General features: G+C 31.6%; 1 protein-coding gene and 1 long non-coding RNA gene across 2 annotated transcripts; one reads left to right on the top strand and one right to left on the bottom strand.

Moving 5' to 3' along the window:
• The first annotated feature begins 2,091 nt into the window (after nucleotides 1–2,091).
• On the top strand, nucleotides 2,092–5,511 carry LOC105766547 (uncharacterized). Its single transcript, XR_001125287.2, has 3 exons — nucleotides 2,092–2,490; nucleotides 4,385–4,483; nucleotides 4,968–5,511. It is a non-coding gene; the product is annotated as an uncharacterized LOC105766547 (long non-coding RNA).
• Nucleotides 5,512–8,441: 2,930 nt separating this feature from the next.
• Nucleotides 8,442–10,954, bottom strand: LOC105766546 (uncharacterized). Its single transcript, XM_012586039.2, has 2 exons — nucleotides 10,624–10,954; nucleotides 8,442–8,953 (listed from the first exon to the last, which is right to left on the bottom strand). The coding sequence occupies exons 1-2, from the start codon at nucleotides 10,850–10,852 to the stop codon at nucleotides 8,640–8,642; spliced, it is 543 nt and encodes a 180-aa protein (XP_012441493.1). The 5' UTR covers nucleotides 10,853–10,954; the 3' UTR covers nucleotides 8,442–8,639.
• Between the last annotated feature and the right edge of the window lie 2,763 nt (nucleotides 10,955–13,717).

The raw sequence follows: 13,717 nt of genomic DNA, 5'->3' as shown, positions 1-13,717 counted from the left end.
CCTTGCTATTTTACTTAACTCCTATAGTTCTGACTCTAATTTTTAATTTAAAGAAAATTATGGAATTTTTTTTTTACTTAGATAAATTTGGAGGCAAGTAGAGAGTTCTTGAATATTCCTTCTTTACTCATTTCGGCAGCTTAAAGAAAGAAAACAAAGAGCTGATGCAATTCCTTAAATGGCTCAAGCAATTTTTTTGTTATTTTATGGTATTTTTTAGATTTTCAGATTTTTTAATTTTTTTTAATTTTTAATCTTTTATATTTTAATTAATTGTTGACTTGATATATATATATATATATATATATAGATTTTACGTTAACAAAATTAACAAAATTAATATTTTCATTCAATTTTAAATAATTTAATAAAAATAAAAAATTTAAGAATTAAAAGGAGAGAAAATCATTTTAATTAAAAAATTTATTAACCTAAGGAATAAGGGAAAATTGAGTGGTCTATGACAAAAACTTGCCAACCAAGGAAGCCTGAAAGTCTACCAAGGTGACCACTTCTCCGTTTGCTTAGATAAGGTTTTTATATTCTTTTCAAGTGATTAATTGCTTTCATTATTTCTTGTCCCACGTTGTTTAAATCAGACTCAATCATATTAGTTGATTAATTTGGTTGGATAAAAGAGAGATATCAGATCGACTGATCTATAAACTGGTATAGACTAATTAAATTGGATTAAAAATTAATTGAATATTTTTTTAATTTTTATAAAATTTAAAATAATTTATTTAATCAAAATATATGAATCAATCTAATCAACGAACTAACTATCTAATCGATTTAACCACTGATTCGATTCTAAAAACCCAACACCTCATTTTTCGAACAAATAAAAATACGAATATTATTGATTATTGTATTTGAGATCAGTAGATGGTCCAATTTTGAGAATCGTTTTCTTAAATATCTTATTCTTTTTTAACTTGCAAGTTGGCTCAGACATGCGAATATAGCCTTTTTGAAGCTATAAAGGTCACTATGCCAATATAGTGATGGTATTGAATTTTCAAATTCATAGTTGAATCCATCTCATTAATTCATCGGTTTAATTAGTTCGATTAAATAAATTACTAAAATTTATAAAAACAATTAATATAATTATTATTTTTATTAGGTTCAAGCGGTCTATACTAATTTTTGAGTAAATAATTTAATATAATTTTTGAATTAATTCTCGATCCAATCAATTCGATTGGTCGATCTAGTCCAAACCAATTCAAACAAATTACATAAATTACAATTCAAATTTCACATTTATTTTCAAAATCGATTAACATGAATTATATTCTAGTACAATAGTCTTTATTTCATCTGTAATGCGATTTATATAATTATATTAATTTTAGTAAAATGAGATGGTATATTGAGTATGATAAAATATTTTAATTATGATTTAATTTTTTATCATATATGTTATTTAAAAATTAAACGCATAAAATTATTTGCAATGCATGTAACATTAAACATGTGAGAAATAATTGATTTTCAAAAATAATAGAATATATATTAATTATAAAAGGAATAAATATCAAAATTATACATGAACCTTAATTTTGTACTATTTTGTACATGAAAACTTAATTTGATTAAATTTATATAAATTGCGGCAACATTAGTGAATTAACACAATTTTTCATTCATATATTGCATATACAAACTATAATATTAATCCGATCGAAAATAAATGTATGTGTTCATTTCTTTAAATGCGTATAACTTAATCAAAATCAAAGTTTCATATATACATATGACCCACAATTTAAGTTCATGTGTATAATTACACACAATTAAAATTCATGTATCAAATTGTATATTAAAACAAAATTAATATATAAATTTGATATTTATTCCATAACGTTGAAGTTCTTCCAATGAACTTTTTCCTAATTTATGCCTGCTTTTTACTTATTTCAACTAGATATTTAGAAGGATCTTTATCAAGAAAGAAAAAAGAAGAAGAAAGAAAGCATAATGATTAGACATCAATAAATTTTGACGAATATACTAATTGTTAAGACTAAATCTCAAATTTTATCGAAGTATAAGGACTAACGGCATATTTTAACCTTGTTTATTTGGTCGATAACCCCCTCTGCCTCTAATCTTAATCAGTTGCATCCTCAACTGGTGGAAGTATCCATGCACTCAAAGTTTGTAAAGTAAAACACTCAACTTTGTACCAGTAGGCATCACTCAATGCAATTGGTGCGTTTGTTTGCAGGAAAACATTTTCCGGAAAATATTTTCCTAATTTTACAGTGTTTGGAAGCCTGAAAACATTTTACACTTGTAAAATGTTTTCCAAGACACGGGTAAAATGGCCTCAGTTTAGGGAAAATGTCTTACTAATTTCATTTCCGTAAGACATTTTTCGGAAAATCCCTCCCTCCTTCCGTCCTTCTCCTTCTTCAATCTGTCTTCCCCTCACGAATTTGCAGGATCTAAACGTCCCAAAGTTGGCCCATCGTCGATATTGTAAGTATCCCCTTCTGTCTTCCCCTTCTGGTAGCTTGCAATTGGGAATTTTTATTGTTCTTACTGGTATCCCCTTCTGTCTTCCAATATATGTCAACAAACAGCTGCTTGCAATTGGTTGAGACAACTTCAATTCCAACACCATGACTTCAACTTCTTCATGTCTTGTCAGTTCCAAAATCCCTAATGTTAACCCTAGTCATAGTTTTTTTTTACAAAGGAGGCCACAGTTTCTCGATGAAATTGCCACTAATTCCATTCCAATTCACTGCTATTAAGTGCCGATCATCCCTCGAATTTGCTCCTTTTTACTGCAATTTTATCCATATTTATCGTACCAATCCATCCAAACTTCCACTACTTGTCGTTCTCAAAGCCGCTGCCATTTTCATTGAAAGCCATTGTGGCGCCTTCAATTTTTGTTTCCATCTCCTTTAAAAAAATTGATGCTTTCCATATTGTGGTTGTCTTTAATTTAAAGCTGCTGCTGTTTTTGATTACTTCAAACCCCAATTTGTTATTGCTTACTTGAATCGTGTTTCAAGATGTTGCTTTGCTTCACTGCTAAGAGGTTAGTATCAATAAGGCTAGCTCCATATATTAATTATTTAGTCGAACGATGTTATGGTCAGTTTACATAAATTAAAACATACTTATTTATGTGGATACTGGTCACTAGAAAAAAAAATTAAGGAATGGAAGTTTAAAAATCGCGATTATTCAATACCGAATTGAGTAGAACAAAGCTATACAACATATGAACAAACCAGATAATTGACTAAATCTGAAACTCTAAAACTTAAATGATGAAAAAAGGGTTTATATATTGTCTATAATTACCATTGTTGAACAAGAAGAAATACCCCAAGGATCTATATTTAGTTCCATTTTTTCCAGAGTACAATGGGTTTCAATCGTGTAGCAGATTGGGTTCGGCTTCTTTGCTTGTAATAATGTGGAGTTGTTTCCTTAGCTTGACTTCCATGCCCTGCTTGCTTTATGTGCTTTTAAGCATGGTAATGTATTGTTTCCTTAAAATTTGTGTTTTGCTTTTATTTTGGGATAGCTGCTTGTTGATTTTACTCAAAATGAAGTTGAGATGATTGATTTATTTGGATTTTATGCTTGTCAACCTTGATCTATCTTTGAAATTTGTTTGATAAGTTCATAGAATTAAGCTTGATTTTTCGATGCTGATTTGATGTGTTTATTTGGTTAGATTCTTAGCAAAGATGCTTGAATTTTTTCATTTCTATAATCTGATGGTTTTGTTGATTGGAAATCATACCCTGAAGTAAGATATATCAAAATTCTATGTATAGTTTTTTGATTCTCAAAAAACTTGATTTCCAGTGGGTTTTTGTTGGGTTTTTTAAGCTTTTAAGCAGTTTAGAATTGTGGATTTTGAACCATTTGGTTTGATAAGGAGAGTTAAAAAAAATTTTGAGTGTATAAAGAACTGTCATTTCAAGGCTGGTATTGAAATTGTATTACTTTGTTTATCTTGCAAGCTTGCTTTTGTAAGTGATATATATATAAGTTTAGGTTTTATATTTGATAATTACATTGAATTGGGTTTTTGGTAAAGTCTATAGCTTTATTTATTTTTGTTTAAAAAGAAGAATGGGTTCTTGGTTATATTCATTTTGGTTGAAAGCTGGTGAAGAAATTAGATTTTTATTATGTTGAAATTTGAATGGAATGTTGGAACTTTTTTGTTGAAATTAGAGTAGCTTAAAAGTTCGGGTAAACATATAATGTTTAGGTTTTTCTAAGACTTAGGTGGATTTATGCTATCCCGTTCCAACTTTATTCTACTTTATATCATCGATCTTATCAGTGCACAATGAGAAATTTTAGAATGATGCTGACAGTCTGGTCTCGTTTGTTTCAGGGAGCTGCTGTTCAGTACTTGGGTTACACACCTGGCCTCTTTATTGTAGGACTGTTCAACATTTTGGTATTTTGGATAATAGGAACACTATAGTTGGAGGTATGGCTTGTTTTTTGCTCTATTGAGTGAAATTTTCCTGTCGGTAATATGGCGTTCGTACATTTTTCTTATTTTATTTTCATATCCACATGACACATGGATAGCTCTATCTATGGTTTCAGTGACATCTGCAAGTATAGCTAATCATATTTTTTCTGTTTGAGAAATAGTTTATTTTCACAAAATTAAAATAGTTTAAGCTGTATGAAAATGGATTATGGCTTTCTTTTTATATTATAATACATTATAATATTTTTCATATATATAATTATAGTCTAACTTTTTAGTTTCTTACTAAATTATATATTACATACGTGTAAATATATCTTAATTATATACATATAAATATAAGTTTTAAGATTATTAATTAGGTTGAATAATTTAATTTAACAACTTTTGATTTTAAATATGATTATAGAAAAAGTAAAATGGTTAATATATATTTTTTTTACTTGTTATTCTAATTGTGTATAATATCCAACAGGCACACAAGAAGTATGGCAACAGGGAGTTTTGCCAAAACATCTGCTAACATAGACTTGGATGATGGTAATCAAGATTCAGTGCTTGTAGACTGCGACAATGAAGAGGTTGAAGAGGTAATAACAAATGTATCTTCATCTGGCACATCCAAACGTAAAAGAAAAAATGTTCAAGAAAGCGTCGCTGATGAACAAATTAAATTTTTGGGTGAACAACTTGGCAAAATTGCTAATGCTTTGGAACAATTTACTGCGGATAAGACACCACAGCTTTACGAACAAGTGATGTCGATGGAGGAAGAAGGATTTGGTGATGACTTCTTGTGTTCTGTGTTTGATTATCTAGTGAGTCATGAATCCGAGGCTAAAGTTTTTTTAGTTAAAAGTAAGAAGCATAAAAAAATTTGGCTTCAAAAATTTTCTCAAGGTTGAAGATATTGATACTTTTATGTGGTGTAATATTAGTTATGCACTTGAACAATGTTGTTATTATGTGGTGTACTACTAATTATGCATTTGGATAATATTATTAATTTCTAATATTAATTGTGGTTTGGAAGCTAATTTATAATTATTCAATCCTTGATTACAAATTATTATTTGACTTTAATTGTTTTTAATTTATTACGGTTAATATTGTAGTTTAATAATTGAGTATTATTGTAAAACTCAAATTTTGCCCGGCCCAACAACAATAAATAAAATCCAAAATAAAAATAAGTAGTCTAAATTATCAGCCCAAATTACAAACTCAATTATTACCCAAATAAAGCAAAATCTCAAAGCCCAAATGGCCCAAAATCTAAAATAAATTTTCAGCAAAATGAGAGGCAGAAACCTTAGGTGTGCCGCACCTAGGTCTGACAACTAGCCGCCAGCCTCAAGCACGCCGCCACCGCTCTAGACTCTTCTATCACCGGCCATCCATGCCTCAGGTACCTGCAAAATCAAGAGCCACACACAAAAGCAGAAAAGGCCAAGCAACAAAACGACAAAAGATAGAAGTTTAAAGGTTGTAAAAATCGGCTATATAGGCCGAACAAAAACATTGTAATTTTTTCTGGTTTTTTCTTACAAACAATAGAAATAAAAGCAAAAAAAAAAAAAAAAACTAATGTGATTTTTTTTTTTAAATTTCAATCTTTCCTTTTTCTTTATTTTCATTATTGTTTTTTTTTACCTTTTTTAAACGAAAATAAAAAAGAAAAAGACTTACCTGAGGTCGCCCGCAAAGCCCATCGCCAGAGCCTTGTTCGGCTGCCAAAATCGGGACGGAAGAGGGCGTGGATTCTTCTTCTTTTTTCGGTCTTAAGGCTCAGAAGGCTAGGCCTTCAAATTTTTTTTAATCGGGCTGAAAATCCGATCTCCGCGTCGCTCCGACTACCGCCTACGGTGGAGCCACGGCGGCGTAGACAGTGGCCCTATTGGCCGAATTTGAGGCTGTTAGAGAGAGAGTTTGAAAGCTCTCTGAATTTTTTTTTTAAAAAAGTGGGTTTAAACTGATTTTTCCTGTTTTTTTTAGTATTTATATTGAGTATAAAACGGCGTCGTTTTGGGCCTTAAGATCAGTGGCCAAAACGACGCCGTTTTTCGTTCGACCCGTGACCCGACCCAGTGATGTTGAGGATCCGCGTGTTTTTTGTTGGGGAGGGGCTAATTACATGTTTAGCCCCCCGCTTCTGCGGTAAAGTGCAATTGGGTCTTCACCCTTTTTATACTTTAACCACTGCAATTTTGAACTCGTTTCAATTAGGTCCCGCGCAAAACGACACGCCTTAAGGGTCAGGGATTAATTCCCCACTTGGCCCTCGCGCCTTTGCTTGTGTTTCAATCGACCCCAAATTCCTTTTTTTTATTTTAAATTTCTCCCACTGTTTTTATTTCAATTCCAATACGGTCCTTAATCTGTTTCATTTTTTTAATCTCTTAACTTATTTATTTATTATTTTATTTCAATTTATTTTTTTACCTATTTAACAACTTGCACTTTATTTTAATTTTATGACTTATATTAAATTGTTTGATTATCTTTTCTATATTTTTTATTTTTATGTTATTTATTTTAGATCTTTTATTATTTACATAACATTTCTTTAAAATTATTTTATGTAGTGTTTGTTTTGAATTGCTTAAAGTGTCTATTTCAAATTATCCTAAGTTTTATTTATATTAAATGTATATTGTTAATGTAGAGTATCTCATATTATTCATTTCAAATCTTCACTATTTATCTTATATTGTTATTATGTGATTTTATTTCATATGCTCGACTATTAGTGGGTTTTAAAATAATGTACATTGTGCGATCGCTATCATGCGAATTATGAATTGTGTACCCGTATTTTCATATTGTTATTACTCTATCAACGTAACTCCTTTTTTTTCACACATCATTTAAAACATTGCATTAATTTCTACTCAAACACGCAAAGAAATAAAAATTTCAAAATAAAAGCAATATTTTGCATTTAGAAATTCGAGAAAACGTGCCCTAACGTGCTGGGTTTTGTCTTCTCGTTTGACCAAATAGCCGAGTATCCTTTTAAAATTTTAAAATAAAGACAATATTTTACATTTGAAAAATTCGAGAAAGAGTTTCCTAACGTGCTGTGTTTCGATTTTTCGTTTGACCAAATAGTCAAATATCCTCTTAAAACTTCAAAGTATGAGTTTTTGAAACCATAAGGTGATCTTGGTTTCAATGGTTTAAAGTATCGTGTCCTAAAATGCTGGATGTGATATCCCTTCGGAACAAGAGTCTTAAATTTCAATCCATGTTATTCGAGTTTTTTTAGGATCGTACTTTTTTTAAAACTCTTCAAAGTTCTCAATCTTCAACACTAAGACACTAATTAAACTAGGTACCAATTTTTGGGCGTTACAAGGGTACTAATCCCTCCTCGTGCGTAACCGATTCCCGAACCTAATTTTTTTTTAAATTTCGCAGACTAAAAACGTTGTTTTAATAAATCTAAACCGTTTATTAAAAATAACCGTTTTTCGAGGTGACCCGATCACAACTCATCAAAAAAGATTAGTGGTGACTCCCATGTTCGTTTTTGTTTTTCAAAATCCAAGTCCACTTCGTTTTTATCAAAAAAAATAGTGTCAACAGTAGCTTAATAATTGAGTATTATTATATATTTAATTTGATTTATTTATTTATAAATAAATCATTGCAATATATGTAAAAACAATTTAAAATATAAAAATTTATTAATATGTATATAAATTTATTAATATATGTAAAAACAACTTTTCTGAAAAATATTTTCAAAAAATTTGCCAAACAACAAAAAATATTTTACATAGATTCATCCAAACACCAGAAAATATTTTCAGTAAATTATTTTTCAAAAAAGTAAATTGTTTTCCAGAAATCATTTTCCAAAAAACATTTTACTGGCAAACAAACAGACCCTTAGAATGCATGTTTAATGGAAAGTCCTTCATCAACCCCTGATGAATCCTTCTCCTTTACAATACCAATATTTCGAAATTTTATTAGGATCAATATAAAATTTTAAAATAAAATATAGTTAAAATTGTAGACTCCAAATGTGAAATTAGTACAGTGACACTTACTATGTGCTACTGGAAGTTGACAAACCTAGAAATTACTAGAAATAGCTTAAATTACAGAAGAGAAGAGAAGTGATATTTGCTTACCACTTCTACAAGAATCTCTCAATGCAGGTTATCAAGGTGGATTTGGGAACAGCACCAATCACTGCATCTTTCTTTTCCCCATTCTTAAAGATCATAACAGTCGGAATGCTTCGAATTCCGTATTGAGTTGCAATGTTAGGGCACTCATCGGTGTTAACTTTGTAACATTTGAGCTTCCCAGTGTAATCCTTTGACAGCTCGTCAACTACGGGGTGTATCATACGGCAAGGTCCACACCATGGAGCCCAAAACTCAACCAGAACAGGCAATTCACAATCAAGAACAAGCGATTGCCATGCATCTTCCTTCACTGCTGACACTGCAAGTTTCCAAGAACAAACCAAATTATTGAAGGAAACTAAATCGTTCCTTCATTCTCTCTTTTTCATCATCCTTCCTCCTAATTGATTGTGTCTTTATCTTCAAATAAAACTGCATCATTTATTTGCTTGATTTTATTACTTTTACTTTATTCTAGTAATCTTGTGTAAAGTATTACCACTACTCTTATATAAACAGGCCATCAATGAGAATACCAAGTTTAAGTTTGTCATAATTCTTTACTTCTATAAAATAAAACAGAAACATACTAAGTTTAAGATTTTGTCATAATACCCAAAAAGAAAAAAGAAAATTCATACAAAACCAAATAATTCTTTGGTTGAAATAACAAAGTTAAATTTTGATATGCATGCTCCTCAATTTCAAACCCACCAAGTACTATCTTATTAAAAAGCATGAAAAGACAAAAACATCCTCATATTAATATTTGTTACTTTGTATATAAAAGATATTTTAATAATAATATCACAATTAGGTTGACTCGTGATACTATCTCAATTAGGAGCTTATTATATCTATCAATATTTGTTACTTTGTATATTAAAGAATATTTTAGTAATATCTCTACCGAGTTGATGCTAGATTAACTTATGACATCAAGTCAATCAATAGCAGTATAGCTATATATATTTCACGGGTATTAATTCTAAATACAATGGCAAGGTAAATCAGGTAATAATGGCATGAACTCTCCGCTGTTCTTTTATCCTCTTTCATTTCTGAACAAGCAAACAAAACAAATTTCAAGATCCCTTATTTTTGTTTTGAGAGATAAACCATGGACGGTGTTGACAATAATATGAGCCAGTCAATTGCAATAGTCAATAATGGCCAACTCTTTCAAGAGAAGTCTTTGAAATGTCGTCTATTAGAGAGACAAACTAATCCCAACAATGATTGGTATTGCCCCCTGGGTTGTGTCGAGGTTTTATCTCCCACCTCCACCAAGAGCCAATGTGCCGTGAGCCTCTAAGCAGTGATCTATATTCTACAGATCAAGGGCTCAAATCCTCCAAGGTCAAGATGCTCACGTCCCCTTGGTGAGTGATTGTGCGTCCATGTACAGCTCGATTTCTCGAGACACTCCTCTTCTATGAACCAAGCTGCTAACGGCACTTTGGCTCTCCGCAGAGACGAGAGACAAAATCCTGACATGACACGGTGACAATACCGAAGATTATTGGATCCAATTAGCTGCTCGATAGACGAAACTTCGAAGGCTTCTACCGAAAGAGTTTCACTCAACAAGTCCTAATAAGTTTACTTTCAAGTTTCAACCTTTAAGTTTCTGAGTTCAAATCTTGGAGAGAAGAATTAGGAATTCATTGAGATGTAAAATAATTACTTCCTTTTTCATAAAACCCAAAACAAATTTACCACCTTTAACAAACAGAATCAGTTAATTCTACTAAAATCTTATTTCGTAAACATCCCCAGATTAAACATGTAAAATCAGCTAGTTTGTAGCCTTACAAACCAATGATTTTATTTAACACAAATTAATTTCTTTTTTTCATTTTCAACAAGTAATCCTTTCTAATTTCTTCCACTTTCCTTCACTTTCCAAACAACCAGTCAACTAAAAAAACAATTATAGCAAAGAAGACAAATAAATCTAACCAAGTGAAGTAAAACAAAGGAACTGACCATCAACAGCGGTCTCCTGGGCTTCACATACCACACGGCCACCTCGACCGCATATAAGCGGCTCCCGGATCACCGATCGGAACAACGGAACCACCGACGCCGACGTCGATTTACTCTTGAGACCACGAAATCCCGGTAATCTAACGGATATTCTCCGATCGGAAACCGAAGAAGAAGGGGCAGAAACAGCGGTGGTAATCGGAGAGAAAGCAACCGTTACGGAAGCCATGGGGGGAGAGGAAATTAATCGCAGGAAACAAAAGAGGAGATTTGGATGAGAGTGAAGGATTTGGAAATAGTGATGTCTTGTATGTCTGGAGGGGGAAAATTTGTTGGATTATAGTTAAAAACGGAAATAAATTTCTTGGATTATACGTGGGAGACGATTATTGGTATGCTAGGATGGGATAATGCCACCATCGCTTTTACAAATGGATTAAATATTACACACGTGTCAATTAAATAGGTGTATTATTTACAGCCCATTTTTTCATGCCTAAATATTTTTGTGGCTGTATTTTTATTGTTTTGGTGCTAGTGTAAATGTGTTCTGTGTATTTATTTTTGGATTTTTATGATTTTTAAACGATTTTTTTAATTATGTTTGGAGTTGGAATTAGAGTTGTCTATAGATCGGGTCACTTGAAAAGTGAGAAGATTTAGGTAAAAATATAAATATAAAAAATGGGTTGGGACAGAAAATGAAGTCCGTTTTCTAAACGGGTTGGGTATCGAGTATGAGTTTTTCATCCCGAGCCCAACCTGGCCCAAAAATATCGATACATTGCCTGGTATCGATATCATTTTAAGGTTTGATGCTTTGAAAGTTAAAGAAAAATTACCTGTGCATCGATACCCTCCCCAAGGTATTGATACATTCCCTATTATATCAATACTATAGGCTTTAATATGGGTCGGGTCAAGCTGGGCCCAGGTTTAGCATATATAATTTGGGCTGGTCTTAGACAAAAATTTAAGTTTAATTTTTGAGTCGAACCAGGCTCGGGCCTAAATTTTGTTAGGGCCTGAACTTGACAAAACCTATGGACAACTCTAGTTGGAATCTAGAAAGATAAAATTGATGGTGATAAACTTTGGGAAATTTGTGGGCATTTATTGAGGACAATGATAATAACCTTCAACATATTGAGTGAAGTCATGATATAAAAAAGGCAATGGATCGTGTTGTGAGATATAATATAAAATTGTTCTTTCTAGTAGGTTTAAGAGATTTTGTCAATTTCATGTGATTGATCTATTCTATAGAGTGTAATTTTTTGTGTTTGGGGATGTAAGTTTGAATTTGTTAAGTGAACTTGAAGTTTATAAAACCTTGAAGAATTTTTGGGTACATAAAAAAGAGAATTTTAGTTTGTATCTCATGATGCGATTCATAGAATGGATTTATTGATATCTATTTTACAGAATACACTTCTTCCTGTGTGAAGATATGTGTTTGAATCACTCAAGTTGCACCATAGGGTAGCAGAACTGTTAAGGGCTTGTGTCTACCAAAAGTGAACAATTTCAATTTGTATCTTACAACACGACATTTTGTAGAGTACATTTGGGTTCAAATCTATAAAGGTGCATGAAAGGGTAGCAAAACCTTGAAAGGATTGTGACTACCAAAAGAGAACAATTTCAATTTATATCTTACAACACAACCTTGTGACATTTATAATTTAATTTTTAATTTCTTAATAAATATGTTATATACATGTCTCAAGTGCATACTACAAATATATTCATATGCAAATATGCATTTTTAAAGTTACTAATTAGATGCAATAAATTAAAACTCAACACAACATGTAATTGAGAAACTAAAATGAAATGAATCTTTTTTTTACTAAAAGAAAGAAAATTCATTAATTCTCAACACATATTTATGCATATTCATTACATTATAGAAAAAAGAAATTTTCGAACTAATTATAAAGTGTTATATGTACAATCAAAATTATTATGAGTAAGGATAAAATTACTATAGATGAATTAGTAAGTGACAATTGACTAGAGTAAGGCTTTTACTCATTTTTTTGAAGATCCTCACATGAAATTTCGTGCTAATTTCTCAATTTCAATTCGAACTCTAGTAGGAACCATAATCGTTTGCATGAAGTAATGAAAAGCTAGGATAATTGATGTTGCCAAAGTGACTCGCCCCGCTATAGAGAGTTATTTAGGTTCCCAACTATTGAGTCTTCTCCCAACCTTTTCAAGATAAAGATGAAAGTGTTTGTTGTGATTCAATGATTGAAGAGCGGCATGCCGGGATATGTACCTAAGTCCTCCACTTTCTGGAACCCCAATGGCATACTAATAGCTTCGGTCACATAGGCTTTCGTGTTGGCTGAAAAGGAATTTTTTGTCTTATTGGAGTTAACATGATGTTTGGAATATGCACTAAATTGAGCTAGAATTCCTTTCACAATTTATGCTTGTTCTAGAGATGCCGCACAGAAAAGGACTAGGTCATCTGCGGAAAACATATGTGAAAAGGTGGGAGTCCAAATTCCACATTTCACAGCTTGTTGAATGCTATGCCCAAATCTTTTCATACATAAAACAAAGCGGTAGGGTGATAAGGGACAGCCCTTTCAGATTCCCTTCATTGGTTTAAACTCCCCTGTAAGATCTTTCTAAAGAATCTGCATAAAGGTAGACGAAATAGAAGACATGATTAATCGAGTCAAAAATGTTGTGATTTCCGCATCATCCCAAGATTCCCTAATAAAATTCCATTTAACTCGATGATAGACTTTTTTCGAAATCCACCTTAATTGCCATCCATCATTTCCTCCCATGAGCAATACACATAAAATGGATTACTTGTTGAGCTATGACAACATTGTCATTAATATTTTTTACGGCGAAAAAGCTCACTTGATTTAGCACGATTAATTTAAGAAATACCAACTTGAATCGGAGTTTGTAGAGCACGGCACACAAACTGATAAGCCTGAATTGCGAAAGGTGTTTCGGGCTATGGGTTTTGGGAATTAGACTAGAATTGTTCTATTCAATGATGGCTCCATTAATTGCTGCATGAAGACTCCCTTCACCAATTACACACCAATGGTCCGACGTT

Source organism: Gossypium raimondii, chromosome 5 (assembly GCF_025698545.1).
Source record: "Gossypium raimondii isolate GPD5lz chromosome 5, ASM2569854v1, whole genome shotgun sequence".
In the NCBI taxonomy this organism is placed as follows: Eukaryota; Viridiplantae; Streptophyta; class Magnoliopsida; order Malvales; family Malvaceae; genus Gossypium; species Gossypium raimondii.
This window is presented reverse-complemented; position numbering and strand designations above follow the sequence as displayed.

Coding starts and splice junctions, on each gene's coding strand:
- LOC105766546 (XM_012586039.2), bottom strand. CDS start 10,852: ATGGCTTCCGTAACGGTTGCTTTCTCTCCGATTACCACCGCTGTTTCT. Junction 8,954..10,623: donor CCAGGAGACCGCTGTTGATG/GTCAGTTCCTTT, acceptor GGAAACTTGCAG/TGTCAGCAGTGAAGGAAGAT.